At 44.8% G+C, this 16883-nt stretch overlaps 1 protein-coding gene across 1 annotated transcript in view; it reads right to left on the bottom strand.

The window, feature by feature from the left end:
- The window catches only part of LOC126428046 (intermembrane lipid transfer protein Vps13), a 487343-nt gene that overhangs the window by 419880 nt on the left and 50580 nt on the right, over window positions 1-16883 (bottom strand). Inside the window, exons 13-14 of the mRNA XM_050089923.1 lie at window positions 12805-12957; window positions 8371-8551 (exon numbers count right to left, since the gene is read on the bottom strand). Of these exons, the coding sequence (XP_049945880.1) occupies window positions 8371-8551; window positions 12805-12957 (334 nt within the window). The remainder of the gene's footprint in view (window positions 1-8370; window positions 8552-12804; window positions 12958-16883) is intronic.

Below are 16883 nucleotides of genomic sequence, written 5' to 3'. Positions count from 1 at the left end.
GCCCGCGCAGGCCACCCCAGACGACAGAAGAGAGAGTAAAACTATTAAAGGAGCTGGTGAAAGAGGCCCAACAAGCTTTTTTGCTGTCTTTGATGACTCTACGGCATTGCGCTCGGAGTCGTTTGTATTCAATACAATTCGCCAACATAGGATGGCGGCGAAAGGTGCGTAAAGCATGTCGTCGAGCACGGATAGCGTCCCTACAAGCCTCGTTCCACCAGAGGACGGAAACGCGACGTGAAGAAGAGGTAGTACGAGGAATGGAACGTTCGGCAGCATTGATGATAACAGCCGTGAGGTATTCAACCTGACTGTCACAACTGAGAAAATCGTGGTCCGGAAAGGTCGCCAGGGAGGAGTAAAGTCCCCAGTCAGCTTTCGGTATGTTCCAGCTCTAAGGACGTGGGGATGGGGTGTGATGCAGGAGACGAACGACACAGGGGAAGTGGTCACTCGAATAGGTGTCAGAAAGGACATACCACTCGAACCGACGGGCAAGAGTGGTAGAACAGATCGAGAGGTCCAAGTGGGAGTAGGTATGAGTGGAGTCCGAGAGGAAAGTCGGGGCGCCAGTATTGAGGCACACAAGATTGAGATGGTTGAAGACATCCGCCAAGAGGTAGCCTATTTGACAGGATGCAGGAGAGCCCCAAAGGGGATGATGGGCATTGAAGTCGCCAAACAATAAATACGGCGGAGGAAGCAGAACAATCAGGTGCATCATGTCAGCCCGACTAACAGCAGATGATGGTGGAGTGTAGACGGTACAAACTGAAAAAGTAAAGGCAGGAAGAGTAATACGGACAGCTATTGCTTGGAGTGGGGTGGTCAATGGGATGGGATGGTACTAGACATCGTCCCGAACGAGCAACATGACCCCACCATGAGCTGGAATACCGTCCACAGGGGTGAGGTCAGACCACTCCGAGGTATAGTGGGGAAAAGCAATACGATCAGTTGGGCGCAACTTGGTTTCCTGGAGACCAAGGACGAGCGGACAGTGCAGGCGGAGGAGCAGTTGTAATTCCTCCCGATTAGATCGAATACCTCTTATGTTCCAATGTAACAAGGCCATCATTAGTCAGAAAAAAGGGGGGAACGAGACGGGGGAAGAGCTGGTCACCTCGACGGCCGCGGAGGGCCAGATTTCGAGGGAACAACGCTACAACCGGCAGGAGGCGGATCCCGTTCCATCGAGTCATCGCCAGCTGCGGCCGCTGTCCCAGGTTGCGTAGGAGTGGCAGCATCATTCGCCGACGAGAGGCCAGCTGAGCGCCTGGCAGCAGAGCGTCCCAGCGAAACGGAGGACGGCCGGGAGCAGCGACTCACGGATGGAGCATCAGACAAAATGCGCCGGGGTGGAGAGGGGGATAGAGACTTCTTCTTGGAGGCCTTCTTGGAAGTCCGAGGAGGCACAGGGATGGTGGGCGGGACCCGAAGGAGGTCCTCACGCGCGGGATCCGTTTTGGAACGCCGGACCTCGGAAGCTGGGGTCCGGAACGTTTCCCCGATGGACGCCTGAGAAGAAGATCGCTTCTCAGGCGGCGGCAGGGAGGGGGGGGGGGGGGGGGAGGAGGAGGAAGGGTGGCCCCTGGGGCAGAGGGGGCGGGGGCGGGGGCCACGGGGGAGGAGGATTTGGAAGGGAGGGATTTGGGAGGCGGAGGCGTAGACCCCGGATGGGGTGAGGAGGTGGAGGTGGAGGGGGGACAGGATAGGGGTGAGGATGCTGTGGAAGGAGTGGACACGACTGAGGCAAACGAAGTTGTCAACGTCACGGGATGGAGGCGGTCATACTTCTTCCTGGCCTCAGAATAAGAGAGACAATCCAAATTTTGAGTTCTTGAATCTTCTCCTTCTGATACGCTGGGCAGTCGAAAGATCTAGGCGAGTGGATGCCAGGACAATTAACGCACCGAGGTGGTGGGGTGCATATATGTTCCTCACGAAGAGGACATCCACAATCGCCACAAAGAGGCTCAGCCTCACATCGTGACGACATGTGCCCAAAGCGCAAATACCGAAAACGGCGGATAGGAGGCGGGACGTAAGGTTGCACGTCGCACCGGTAGCACATCACCTTTACCTTCACCGGGAGAACGTCCCCCTCGAAGGCGAGGATAAAGGCCCCGGTGTCGATGCGACGGTCTTTGGGGCCGCGCTGGACTCGCCGGACGAAATGCACGCCGCGGCGCTCCAGGTTGGCCCTGAGCTCCTCGTCAGATTGCAGCAGGAGGTCCGGATGAAAAATAACCCCCTGCGTCCTATTTAGTGCCAGATGTGGGACAATGGATACTGGGATGTCCCCTAGGCGGTCACACGCCTGGAGTGCCGCCGACTGTGTGGCGGAGGTGGTCTTGATAAGAACGGACCCTGAACGCATCTTGCTGAGAGCCTCGATTTCCCCGAAGATGTCCTCGATGTGCTGGACAAAGAACATGGGCTTGGAGGTGGCGAACGTCCCCCCATCGGTTCGAGAACAGACCAAATAGCGGGGGAAGTACTTCGCCCCAAGCCGGCGGGCCTGTCCCTCCTCCCAGGGAGTGGCCAAGGGGGAAAGGGCAGGAGAACCAGAACCAGAGACAGTACCTTTCTTTTTAAAAGACTCGTCCGCAGAGTGACCCGATACGTGTTGATGTTTCATCTGCGAAACATCCGCCCCAATACCACCCACTCCGACCAGGGGCTCTCCCCACGGGCGCCACCCAGCCTGAGCAAGGGCCACCTGGCAGGATGACTGTTGCCGGGAGTCCTGATGCCCCAAGGAGACGGGCATCTACTCCTTGGCCGACGTGGGGAGGGTGCAGCTCAGGTATCGGCAGTACGATCCCTGTGTTGTCAGGGGGCTACAACCTAGAGGGTACATGATGACCCCACCACAACGGGCTGGCTACCGTGCTGGATTTCGGGTGCCATGGAAAGTCCATCATGATCGTAGGTGCAGATGGGGACGCACTATGGGCGTAACTTGTACAACCCATCAGGCATTTAGGTCCAATTTGAGGAATAGTGGGTGTGGTTATAACGCCGTTACAATGCTGAGTGCCAAGGTCTTAGTGCACTGAGGACCAGTGGTACACCACGTAAGGTGTCCTTCCCCAAAAGGCTCGTACTTCTGTAGAATTTTGAAAAATGGAGGTCAAACCCCAAGGGGGACCATCACATGGAAGGCTGAAATGGTTGAAACTCCTTTTAGTCGCCTCTTACGACAGGCAGGAATACCTCGGGCCTATTCTTACCCCGGACCCGCAGGGGGGGGGGGGGGGGGGGCGGTTGCAGAGTGTAAATGTAGAAGCAGAAATAATAAGAAATTCTATTAAAAGCAATTTCAACTTGTTTTGGGCTTAATCCCACCTTCAAACAGTAGCTTATTATTATACTGAAAATTTCAAGTTTTTCCCTTGTGCAAAGAAAGGAAACTTTTCTCCTAATTAATAAAGGATACTCATTGTGGATCATGCTGATACACAAATAAAATTTCACAACTATGCATTGTGTACAGCTTTTTATTTAAGGGAAAAAATGGATTTTTGCACATATAAATATCACAAACCGTTAATGAATATTTTTGTGATTTATTTTTCTGTATGAGGCACAATTCAGCAGCACAAATTAACTTTATTAGCCAATTCACTTCCTTTCCTCTGTTTCTAAAAAGCTATTTATCTTCCCACTGTAAATATTTTTCCTATGGAATTTATCCAGGTTTTGCTAAATGGTCTTTCGATAATTAAATGATATTTTGTAGTAGAATTTTGAATTCAGAAGTGTCCCAGATAACGTACCACTGAAGCATACATCCGAATCTCAAGCAGCCACTTTCACTCGGGAGGCACTCAAGAATATTTAGTTCAGTCTACCAGTGTTCATTCCGATAAAGTTGCACAAAAATTTGTTACCTCTCCCGCAGTCAAATATTCTCCCTCTACTGCTTGAATATTTAATCTTGAGGGTATCTTCTTGAGTGCACTGTATACTACTTACAAGGGTAGAAAAAAATATGGAAACCCCGTGGAAAATGCATGCTTGAACATAAAAGTGGATGCTTGACAAGACTACAAGTTCTGCTGTTTCATCTGATGAGAAACAGCACACGTGCAATATTCTCCATACGATGCAAGTGTCGGTCACGGTCAGAATAACGTTCTGTGTAGTTGTGAGTGCATTACATCAGAGCCACACAACTCAAAGTGAACAAAATGTTGATGCTCATTTGGCAAGTGCTTCCATAATCAAGCGAGCCGAAGTGATTGGTATTTCAAGCAGCACGGCATCAAAGGTATACAGGGTGTTACAAAAAGGTACGGCCAAACTTTCAGGAAACATTCCTCACACACAAAGAAAAGATGTTATGTGGACATGTGTCCGGAAACGCTTAATTTCCATGTTAGAGCTCATTTTAGTTTCGTCAGTATGCACTGTACTCCCTCAATTCACCGCCAGTTGGCTCAATTGAAGGAAGGTAATGTTGACATTGGTGCTTGTGTTGACATGCGACTCATTGCTCTACAGTACTAGCATCAAGCACATCAGTACGTAGCATCAACAGGTTAGTGTTCATCACAAACGTGGTTTTGCAGTCAGTGCAACGTTTACAAATGCGGAGTTGGCAGATGCCCATTTGATGTATGGATTAGCATGAGGCAATAGCCATGGTGCGGCACGTTTGTATCGAGACAGATTTCCAGAACGAAGGTGTCCCGAAAGGAAGTCGTTCGAAGCAATTGATCGGCATCTTAGATAGCACGGAAAATTCCAGCCTATGACTCGAGACTGGGGAAGGCCTAGAACGACGAGGACACCTGCAATGGACGAAGCAATTCTTCGTGCAGTTGACGATAACCCTGTCAGCGTCAGAGAAGTTGCTGCTGTACAAGGTAACATTGACCACTTCACTGTATGGAGAGTGCTACGGGAGAACCAGTTGTTTCCGTATCACATACAGCGTGTGCAGGCACTATCAGCAGCTGATTGGCCTCCACGGGTATACTTCTGCGAATGGCTCATCCAACAATGTGTCAATCCTCATTTCAGTGCAAATGTTCTCTTTACGGATGAGGCTTCATTCCAACGTGATCAAATTGTAAATTTTCACAATCAACATGTGTGGACTGACGAGAATTCGCACGCAATTGTGCAATCACGTCATCAACACAGATTTTCTGTGAAAGTTTGGGCAGGCATTGTTGGTGATGTATTGATTGGGCGCCATGTTCTTCCATCTATGCTCAATGGAGCACGTTATCATGATTTCATACGGGATACTCTACCTGTGCTGCTAGAACATGTGCCTTTACAAGTACGACACAACATGTGGTTCGTGCACGATGGTGCTCCTGCATATTTCAGTCGAAGTGTTCGTACGCTTCTCGACAACAGATTCGGTGACCGATGGATTGGTAGAGGCGGACCAATTCCATGGCCTCGACGCTCTCCTGACCTCAACCCTCTTGACTTTCATTTATGGGGGCATTTGGAAGCTCTTGTCTACGCAACCCCGGTACCAAATGTAGAGACTCTTCATGCTCGTATTGTGGACGGCTGTGATACAATACATGCCATTCTCCAGGGCTGCATCAGCGCATCAGGGATTCCATGCGACAGAGGGTGGATGCATGTATCCTCGCTAACGGAGGACATTTTGAACATTTCCTGTAACAAAGTGTTTGAAGTCTCGCTGGTACGTTCTGTTGCTGTGTGTTTCCATTCCATGATTAATGTGATTTGAAGAGAAGTAATAAAATGAGCTCTAACATGGAAAGTAAGTGTTTCCGGACACATGTCCACGTAACATATTTTCTTTCTTTGTGTGTTAGGAATGTTTCTTGAAAGTTTGGCCATACCTTTTTGTAACACCCTGTATACTGTATAGAGGGAAAGAGGATAAACATCATCCGTTAAGTCACAATACGAACAAATGGGTTGAATGATCATGACGGATGGTCACTGAAGAGAATTCTGATGAAAAATAAGAAGACGACAGCTGCAATCTGCAGAGCTGAATGTCACACTTACAAACCTTGTCAGCAGCAAAACAACATGAAGGGAAATCCAAAAGTAAGGAACTGCAGCGTGAGCTGTAATTCACCACCACTCACCAATAATGCAAATAGCCACAGCAGAAAAGCAAGATACCAGAACCATAAAACATGGTCTATGGGGCAATGGAAGAATGTCATTTGTCTGGATGAGTCTTGTTCCACATTGTTTCGAACTTGTGCAAAAGTTTACAACCGAAGAGTGAAACATGGCAGGGATTTGGTGACATTCAGACAGCCATATCATGGTATTCCATGGGCCCCATGATTATAAGATTGCATTACTGCCAAGGATTGTGTGACCATTTTGAGTGAACAGGGCCACCTGAGGCTACAATATTTGCTCCACAATGGTGATGTGTGTTCCAAGACAACAGAGCCCCTGTTCACACAGCTCGAATAGCCCAGGACTAGTTTTGTGAGCACAGTGATGAATTGTCGCATATCCACGGCTATCACAGTTACACGATTTGAATATTACTGAGACTTTGTGGTCTGCTTTGGACAGAAGGGCACACAATTGCTATCCACCTCTGCCATCATCACCTGACTTGCCACTATTTTACAGGAGGAATGGTGTAAGACAGCTTGAAAATCACAGTGGACTGTATTTATCCATTCTGAGACAACTAGAAGATGTTTTGAATGCCACCAGTTTTCCTACACTGTATTAGGCATGGTCTACAAATGCTAGATTGGAGAAAGCTTTTGACAATGTTGACTGGAATACTCTCTTTCAAATGATGAAGGTGGCAGGGGTAAAATACAGCGATTGAAAGGCTAATTACAATTTGTACAGAAACCAGATGGCAGCTATAAGAGTCGAGGGGGATGAAAGGGGAGCAGTGGTTGGGAAGGGAATGAGACAGGGTTGTAGCCTCTCCCCGATGTTATTCAATCTGTATATTGAGCAAGCAGTAAAAGAAACAAAAGAAAAATTCAGAGTACGAATTAAAATCAATGGAGAAGAAACAAAAACTTTTGAGGTTCGCCGATGACATTGTAATTCTGTAAGAGACAGCAAAGGACCTGGAAGAGCAGCTGAATGGAATGGACAGTCTCTTGAGAGGAGGATATAAGATAAACATCAATAAAAGCAAATCAAGGATAATGGAATGTAGTCGAATTAAATCATGTGATGCTGCGGGAATTAGATTAGGAAATGAGACGCTTAAAGTAGTAAAGGAGTTTTGCTATTTGGGGAGCAAAATAGCTGACAATGGTCGAAGTAGAGAGGATATAAAATGTAGACTGGCAATGGCAAGGAAAGCATTTCTGAAGAAGAAAAATTTGTTAACATCGAATATAGATTTAAGTGTCAGGAAGTTGTTTCTGAAAGTATTTGTATGGAGTGTGGCCATGTATGGAAGTGAAACACGGACAATAAATAGTTTGCACAAGAAGAGAATAGAAGCTTTCGAAATGTGGTGCTACAGAAGAATGCTGAAGATTAGATGGGTAGATCACATAACTAATGAGGAGGTAGTGAATAGGATTGGGGAGAAGAGGAGTTTGTGGCACAACTTGACTAGAAGAAGGGATCGGTTGGTAGGACATGTTCTGAGGCATCAGGGGATCACCAATTTAGTATTGGAGGGCAGCATGGAGGGTAAAAATCATAGAGGGAGACAAAGAGATGAATGCACTAAACAGATTCAGAAAGATGTAGGTTGCAGCAGGTACTGGGAGATGAAGAAGCTTGCACAGGATAGAGTAGCATGGAGAGCTGCATCAAAGCAGCCTCAGGACTGAAGAGCACAACAACAACAACATCATTAGGCATGGTAATGCGTTTCGTTTTTTTTTTTTTTTTTTCATATTTTTGTCCACCCCTGTAGGTCTAACATACAACACTCTAATGCCACTTTTAAGCCCTTTGGAATTTGCCTGGTAATTGAACAGACTATTCCACAGAGCCTACTGTGAAACAACTGCATCTACAAAGAATGGAACAGAAGCTTCTGAAATGTAGTGTTACAAAGGAATACCGAAGGTCAGATGGGTACCTTGGATAAGTGATTAAGTAAAGTAATGAATAGGGAAGAAAAGAAGTTAATAGCACAATAGGAGTAAAAGAAGGGATTGTTCGACAGAGCACATCCTGAGGGGTCAAAAATAGTCACTTTGGTGAGGGGGGAAATGTATCTCAATCAAGCAGTTTCAAGTGGATGTAGGATGCAACAGATATGCAGAGATGAAGCTACAGGTACATATTACACTACCATGGAGAGCTGCAACAAAACCTACTTTCAGAGTTAAGACCATAACACCACATCATTGCCGAACAAACAGATTGCTCAATTTATTGTTAACATTAAAGGAAACACTGCTTTACCTGCACATCCTTCAGCTCTATTTTAAATTTGTCGTAGCTTTGCGAGAGGATGGCCTGCATTATTTCTTCCTCGGCTGTGCCCTGGGAATGCAGCTCTTGAACCGTCTGCTTGGATGACGGGTCCCGCGTGATAGACGCCATAGTGAAGCTACCCAGGTCAAGTACCAGCAAGTCTTCATTTCTACAATAAAGAATTTAGTCAGGCCACATGAAATGTTTCAAGTGTCATAACTGCCAACTAAATAACTCAAATAGTTAATCAATTAAAAAGTAATAAAAGTAATAACTACTTCTCCAATAAACAAACACTAGGATTTTCGCACAGTATAGAGGGGGGGAGGTGAGTGAGGGGGAGGTGAGTGAGGGGGAGGTGAGTGAGGGGGAGGTGAGTGAGGGGGAGGTAAGTGAGGGGGAGGTAAGTGAGGGGGAGGTAAGTGAGGGGGAGGTAAGTGAGGGGGAGGTAAGTGAGGGGGAGGTAAGTGAGGGGGAGGTAAGTGAGGGGGAGGTAAGTGAGGGGGAGGTAAGTGAGGGGGAGGTAAGTGAGGGGGAGGTAAGTGAGGGGGAGGTAAGTGAGGGGGAGGTAAGTGAGGGGGAGGTAAGTGAGGGGGAGGTAAGTGAGGGGGAGGTAAGTGAGGGGGAGGTAAGTGAGGGGGAGGTAAGTGAGGGGGAGGTAAGTGAGGGGGAGGTAAGTGAGGGGGAGGTAAGTGAGGGGGAGGTAAGTGAGGGGGAGGTAAGTGAGGGGGAGGTAAGTGAGGGGGAGGTAAGTGAGGGGGAGGTAAGTGAGGGGGAGGTAAGTGAGGGGGAGGTAAGTGAGGGGGAGGTAAGTGAGGGGGAGGTAAGTGAGGGGGAGGTAAGTGAGGGGGAGGTAAGTGAGGGGGAGGTAAGTGAGGGGGAGGTAAGTGAGGGGGAGGTAAGTGAGGGGGAGGTAAGTGAGGGGGAGGTAAGTGAGGGGGAGGTAAGTGAGGGGGAGGTAAGTGAGGGGGAGGTAAGTGAGGGGGAGGTAAGTGAGGGGGAGGTAAGTGAGGGGGAGGTAAGTGAGGGGGAGGTAAGTGAGGGGGAGGTAAGTGAGGGGGAGGTAAGTGAGGGGGAGGTAAGTGAGGGGGAGGTAAGTGAGGGGGAGGTAAGTGAGGGGGAGGTGAGGGGGAGGGGGGGGAGTGTGTGTGTGTGTGTGTGTGTGTGTGTGTGAGAGCGCGCGCCCACACACATGTGCACCAAACACCTGGACCGATTTTAACCAAATTTGGCATAGAGACACCAGACCTTGTAAGTATCAGTACTGTATGCCTTTAACCTCCTAGCTCCAATAGGAACTAAATTACCGGTAAAGACATGTTTCTTCCAGCCCCTGGCATATTGACTGCCCTGTACGACATTCATGTTGTGTGGTAATTGTATTGGCCTACCAAATCAAACTGCGTTGTGGGGCAGCCTGTCTGTCGGGGGCAAGAAAAGGCTTTCTGGGCCCCGACATGTTGGCTGTCCTTCATGACAGGCATTTTTGTGTTGGAACAGTATCAGCCTGCTTTATCAACCCACTTTGCGTAGCAGCCTGTAGGTCAGGGGAAAGTAAATGATTTTTCAAACCTGTCGTGCGTAGCCTGCCCTGCACGAGGGCTGTGGAAAGGTATTGCTGTGGCAATGGGCGACATGTGCCAATGAACATAGCCGAGATGCATAGAGGAGGAAATGAGGGAATGGACAGAGAAGGGAGGAATTGGGGACACATGAGGCAGGTGGAAGTTGAGAAAGAGGTTGAGGAGGGGGAGGAGGAGGAGGAGGATATAGTTAGAAGGCGGGGGGACAGGATATGGTCAGTGGGAGTGGGGTAGGATCTGGTTGGAAGGAGGTGCAGGAAGACATGGCTAGAATAGGGGGTGGAGGAGAAAGACAAAGAGAGGGAGAGAAGAAGATAGGCATTAGAAGTAGGAGAATAAAGTGGACAGGGAGGAAGAGGTGGAGCCATAGAGGAGGAGCATTCAATACATGTGTCTAACAAACACGTAGGCAAAGCCCTAATACAGTACTTCAATAAATGGGAACCATTTTCTAAGATTATGCTTTAAAGTTACAATTAATTTTAAATAATTAAACTGGGGTTCTTGGTGAACACTGTATATTGTATAAACTAAGAAAAACACTTTTTTGCATTGTCTCACAGAACTTTTCTTCCATATAGCCTACGTTTCAGGTTGTAATCCAGTTTTCCAGTACACGAATCAGCTCTGTCCATTATCGTTGGACTAGAGCCACACTTTACTTCCATTTAGTGAGCTGGAGCATAATTTCTCTGCACTTTTTGATGAAAACTGTTACAAAGTGGGATGTGTCGGTGATATAGGAAGGATTTTACTCTCTTAAGAAAATTCAGGGATGTTAAGAGCCGAGGACAAATAAGAGGGAGCAAAAGGACGGAGCAGAGGAAACAAGGTGTGGTAGTCTATATTCTTAGCTGCATGTAGCCATCATACAGGGGGAAGAGGATGGGAGAGGAGGAATTCACCAACATATTGCAAATACCATATTTACTCAAATCTAAGCCGCACTCAAATCTAAGCCGCACTCAAATCTAAGCCGCACTCAAAACTAAGCCGCACTCAAAACTAAGCCGCACTCAAAACTAAGCCGCACTCAAAACTAAGCCGCACTCAAAACTAAGCCGCACTCAAAACTAAGCCGCACTCAAAACTAAGCCGCACCTGAAAAATGAGACTCGAAATAAAGGAAAAAAAAAAAATTTCCCGAATCTAAGCCGCACCTGACATTTGAGACTTGAAATTCAAGGGGAGAGAAAAGTTTTAGGCCGCACCTCCAAATCGAAACAAAGTTGGTCCATTGTAATATGAGATACAATTTAGGTGGAATGAATGACGATACAGCTACAGTAGTTTGGTTCGAGTCGTAAGCTTAGCAGTTAAGCTTTACAAGGTAGCCATTGCTATGCGTCAGGTGCTCCGTCCGTATTGATACGGGTACCCTTCCTTTTTCACGTCCTTCGTCTGGTTTGAATTGATTGCTTATTTTTCTTTGATCTGATAAGCACACTTATATTTGTTATAGGTGTTTACGTCACTCTAAGCTGAAAATGCATTACTGTACTGTGTCATGCATTGGTTGTTGTATTCTGATACTGCGTTTTTACAGACTGTAGCCGCTCGCCGCATGGCTTGCTTTTGTGCACAGTACCGCCGCTTACAATAAAAAAATAAAAAAGAGGAATCATCTCATTAGTGAAACAACGGCAAGAGACTGCTATTTGTCGTTGCTTACACTGCTGCTTTCTTTGATAATGATCAACAAGAACCAAACAATAGACTGCATATGATAGAAGATGTTCTGAACGAGAGTTTAGCAAAAAATTTTCTCTGTTTGAAAATCTTTGCAGACGCCTCTTTAGTACGTTACATTCTGCACAGAAATTAGAGTCATCTTAGATTTAAAAATCTAGTCAATTGCCGTGCTTCATTTCTGACTATCACTATTAGGCATAAGAATAATACGAATATAAACATGACATGATATGTATATTCTTCCGCGTTTGCTGTTGTCTCACTCTAGTTTCGTAGTTTATTAGGCAGACAGGATTTAAATGAGATAGCAGCAAACATGAAACAATACATGCCAAAATGTTTATATGCGTATTATTCTTATGGCGACAAGAATACTGCATGTGATTCACAATTCATAAAAGTTCCTATTACAAACCATCTCTTCCCACAGCTAGGAAAAAATTCAGAACGTAGAGTTGGCCATATTGACAAATATCCCAAACAGTCTTGCCAGTCGGATTTTCGTGGTCCATTGAAACGCTGCTACTTTCGAAGATGAACAATACGGAATTTGTATTTACTTCGTTGGATAATGTATGAAAATGCAGTGGTCGAAACTCAGGGCAGAGATAAAATCTCGTCTTCCACTTTTTTTAATTTATTTACTGACACAGAGGTTTTGGCGCCAGTATTTATCTTTGTGCCCGCAAAGCATGCCTGTGTAGTGCTACATATATTCGACAGCAGAAGTTAGTTGTGGCGGCACCTACCAACATTTTTCAGAACTTCCGCTCACTTTGCACTCGATTCTAAGCCGCAGGTGGTTTTTTGGATTACAAAAACCGGAAAAAAAAGTGCGGCTTAGATTCGAGTAAATATGGTAAGCATTGACTGCCAGTTCCATTCATTCAGCCTGAGGTATCATACGAATGTCCTTTATGAATATAACAATAATCAAGAATTACAGGTAATTTTACTGTCTTATTTCTGAGTTAAAGAGGAAATTGAGCACAGAGAGATTCCAATGCCTTTTTTATCTATGTCTGCTGTCTATGGGCCGAAACACAAAGAAAGCAATTGCTGCTGCTGTTAGTACTGCATTTGTAACATTACTCACTATCACAACTGTAACATTACTCAACAAGGATGTGGCAGTCGCAACACTCACCCCCTATATGTACCACTGTAAGGGATGAGAATGTACGATGCCATGAAGTCCACCTTGAGATCGAGAACGGTGTGCTTCTCGATGGCATACTGCAGACCCGTGGCCGACATCTCCTTCAGCTCTGAGAGTCGAGACTCAGCTGCAGCCTGCAATCTGGAGGAAAAATGGTATTAAGTTTGTGTTTGGCATAAAGTCTACAATGTGAACTATAATCTAACTTCTGTTTAATTTCACAGCTCACATTCCTCCATTCTGAAAAACATCTTGTACATGTTACAAGCACGATGTTGTGAAACAAAGAGTTATTGTCAAATATTAATACTTAGTCCTCAGAATGTATGCACAAAGTTTTTCTATTGCAACCATTCAGTACAGGAATCCATCCACCACAATCTGTCAGTACTCTGAGGTAGTCTTCATGCTTATACAGGGGTCATTCAGAAAGTAAAGAACATTTTGTTTCGGCATGTGGCGCATCCCACCACCACCACCACCACCACCACCACCACCCGACCACTTACCTCGGTACTCATCCGCTTCAGTTTGGCAGCAGCTATGATACCCGATCCAGTACAGTTACATACTGCTTAGCTACGGGACATTAAAATGTGACTAAATTGACAATCTCGCTAAGTGTGAGGTGTGCAGTGTCATCCACTTTTTAAACATGCAAAAACCGCAACCTACCAAAATTTGCAGACAGACTTGCTTATGGTGCACACTGCTTCACTCGTGTAGACTGTATGGTCTGCACTTTTTTTTTTTAGTCGAATTTCTACGTTATTCACGCCCTGCAACATCATCTAAACTTTTAACACTAATTAAGGCCGCAGAAGGACAGTCTTTTCTGAATGTGCTTCTGACAAAAATGTGTATCTTGTGTGTGGAGTCTGAGATCTTTGTTAATGCTGCCTTTTGAGTTCTTGTGGTGATATTTCCATTGAAACTTAAAAACACTAAAACACGTATTTTTTAATTTCTAACATTGAATCAAATACCTGTTTTCATAGATGTAGCTTTAAAAACGCTTTAATAGTCTTTTAATAATGATTTATTTTCCAAAATAAGCTTTCACTCACTATTTTAATCCTTTAGTGGTTAGATTTCCAAACATGGTGGAACACACATTTTTAATTTCTGATTGAGAAACTAAATATCTACTTTCACACGTCTAGCTTCAAAACTGCCTTAATAGCAACTTTTCCAAAAAGCCTTTCATCCCTTATTTCTCCCCCTTGAGAGTGGAATTTCAAACAACCCCTTCTAAAACAATGCCTAAAGCATAAGTCCACACCCTCTCCAAATTACAAGTTTCTATCCTTGGTGGTTTGGGTCAGGAGATAAGTCACTGAATCAGTCTGGCTCTATTTATACCCTTTACAGGTTTAATTTCCCAAAACAGTGAAACACTTGTGTTTTCATTTCCAAGCAATAAGCCAAATACCAATTTTCAAATAGCCAGCTTTTAAAATGCTTTCATAGTGAATTATTTTCATAAAACATTTCACCCCCTTAGCAGTTGAATTTCCAAAAACAGTGAAATGCATTTTTTTTTACTTTAATAGAGAAGGCAAATAGAAATTTTTGTAGATGTAGCATTAAAATATTTTATTATTTCTTTATCAGTGATTCATTTTTAAAAATTTTTCACCCACTATTTCACCTCCATTTGGTTAAATTTCCAAAACTGCTGAAACATACATTTCTTCATTTCTGACGAGAAATCAAATACCAATTTTTGTAGGTCTAACTTAAAAATTGCCTTAATAGCGACATCTTTCAAAAACCTTTCACCCCCATTTCACCACATTCGGGGTGGAATTTTCAAAAATTCCCTCTTAAATGGCACCTACAGTATAAGAACAACACCCTCCGCAAATTTCAAATTTCTATCCTTAGTAGTTTGGACTGGGTAATGGTGAGTGAGTGAACCAGTCAGTCAGTCAGTCAGTCAGTCAGTCAGTCGGGACCAACTGAGGTTTACGGTAATGTGATGAAGTAAGCATCAGTTCAGAAGAGGTGTGTCATGCTTAATGACAAACAGAAGAATTTTCACGACAAATATTGCTTGAGCTGGCCCTCAGTGATGACTGACAGACTCAAAGTTAGGACTGAAATAAAAATGTAAGACAGAGATTTCACAATTAGTGGACTGCACTCATTTTTTCCAGACAGTTCAAGAACTGTGTCGTATGCGATTGTCGGTGCAGATTTGATCTATAAAAAATGTGTGTGCCGAGTGGGTTTGTCGAATTCTGTTGGACGAACACAAAAACAAATGAATGGCAGTTACATTGACATTTCTCAGTCGCTATGAAAAGGATGGTGATGTATTTTTAAATCGCATTGTCACTTGTGATGAGACTCGGATATCACATTTCACACAAGAAACAAAGTGCCAATCAGTGGAATGGCATCATTCGCAATTGTCAATGAAACCGAAAAAAGCATAACTAATGTCAAGCACCAGAAAGTTTAAGGGTACGGTGTTTTGGGATCGGAAGCGTGTCCTGCTCATCAACCACATGCCTCGAGGTGGGACCATAAAGGCAGTGGCCTATTGTCAGCTGCTTAAATGAGTTCACCACATGATTAAAAACAAAAAGCGTGGAATGCTAACCAGTGCAGTCTCCTCCTTCACAATAATGCACATCCATGTGCATCATGATTGACACAAGACTTGCTTCAGCAGTTTCATTGGGAAATTGTTTTAACATTCACCATACACTCTGGATTTAGCCCCAAGTGATTATCACCTATTTCCCAAACTGAGAGATTTTTTGAGTGGACAATGCTACAGAAGAGGCGATGAATTTAAAGAAACTATTAATCAGTGGTTCAACAACTTGGCAGCAACTTAGTATGCCGAAGGCACAGAAAAGCTGACAAAATGGTATAAAAAAATAGCCTAAATTTGGACGGTGACTATGTTGAAAAGTAGCTCGAGTACCAAATTGTATGTAAAATACTGTTTTGTTGAATTATATAAACAGAAGTTTCTGTAGAAAAAAATGTTCTTTACTTTCCGAATGACCTTCATACTTCCGTTTGGAGCCAGTGTCTATCTTGGCACAAAAACTGAGGCAATGAGAGCTGGTAAAGTTTCTGCAAGAAATACAGAGTAAGCAATTTTATAACTTATGGGTGTGTAGAAATCCCAGTACAACTCATACTATTAATCTTGGGGCCACACTGTGCAGATCTCCAGATACAAAGGAGAGAAACCATGTACTGGCTACTGACAGGGAATGTAGAGAAAAAGCAAGTAATAGATGCAGAGGTACTGCATAGAGGCAATAGACAAGGAATTGGCACAAATACATGTACTTGTCGCACAAAATCAAACAATGAAAAGTCCACATTCATGAGACTTTGACAGCTAGGAAACTAGAAGTTTATTGTTAAATGTGCTTGCCTGCTATGACAGTGGGTACATGTGCGCGAGGAGTTGTGGGTGTACGAATGAGCACGTTTGTTTCTCCCCCTTATCTCTGTATGATAGCTAAAATTCTAACCCTCTAGTATTAAATGTGTGTCTGCTGTTCAATGCCTCATCTATGTAGTGGCTGCTGTCATTTCCAAAGGTTGAAGAGTTAAGTACGGTGAAGCACTTCGGTCTCAAAAAAGGTCAGTTATGCTTCATCTCTATGCGTGGACCCTTCTGTTAGGGTCCTTTTTTTTCCTTTTTCCATAGGGTGGGTGCTTGGAGACTGTATATTTTTTGTTTCATTTTTCATGTAATCAACCCCCCGTACCCACCGCCCTCCCCAGCCCTCCGCACAGACATATTTGTTACGCAATAACAATAGTAATGCAATATACTGAGACTGAAATGATGAATGAAAATTTTTACTGAGGCCAGGATTACAATTGGGCTCTCCTGCTCACTAGGCAGATGGGCTAACCACTACGCCCCTCCAGCAGAGTGGCTTTCCAATACTGCACAATGAACACTAGCACGCCTCACTCCTCAAAGCATATTCCCATTCATGCCTCAGCCACTTGGTATGCCCCCTAAACTCCAACAACATTGCAGAGGCTCTCCAACTCTATTGGAATAGCAGCTCACTGTGAAACAA

The sequence above is a fragment of the Schistocerca serialis genome, chromosome 12 (genome assembly GCF_023864345.2).
Source record: "Schistocerca serialis cubense isolate TAMUIC-IGC-003099 chromosome 12, iqSchSeri2.2, whole genome shotgun sequence".
Taxonomy (NCBI): Eukaryota; Metazoa; Arthropoda; class Insecta; order Orthoptera; family Acrididae; genus Schistocerca; species Schistocerca serialis.
Note: the sequence above shows the minus strand (reverse complement) of the source record. Positions and strands in the feature narration are given on the sequence as shown.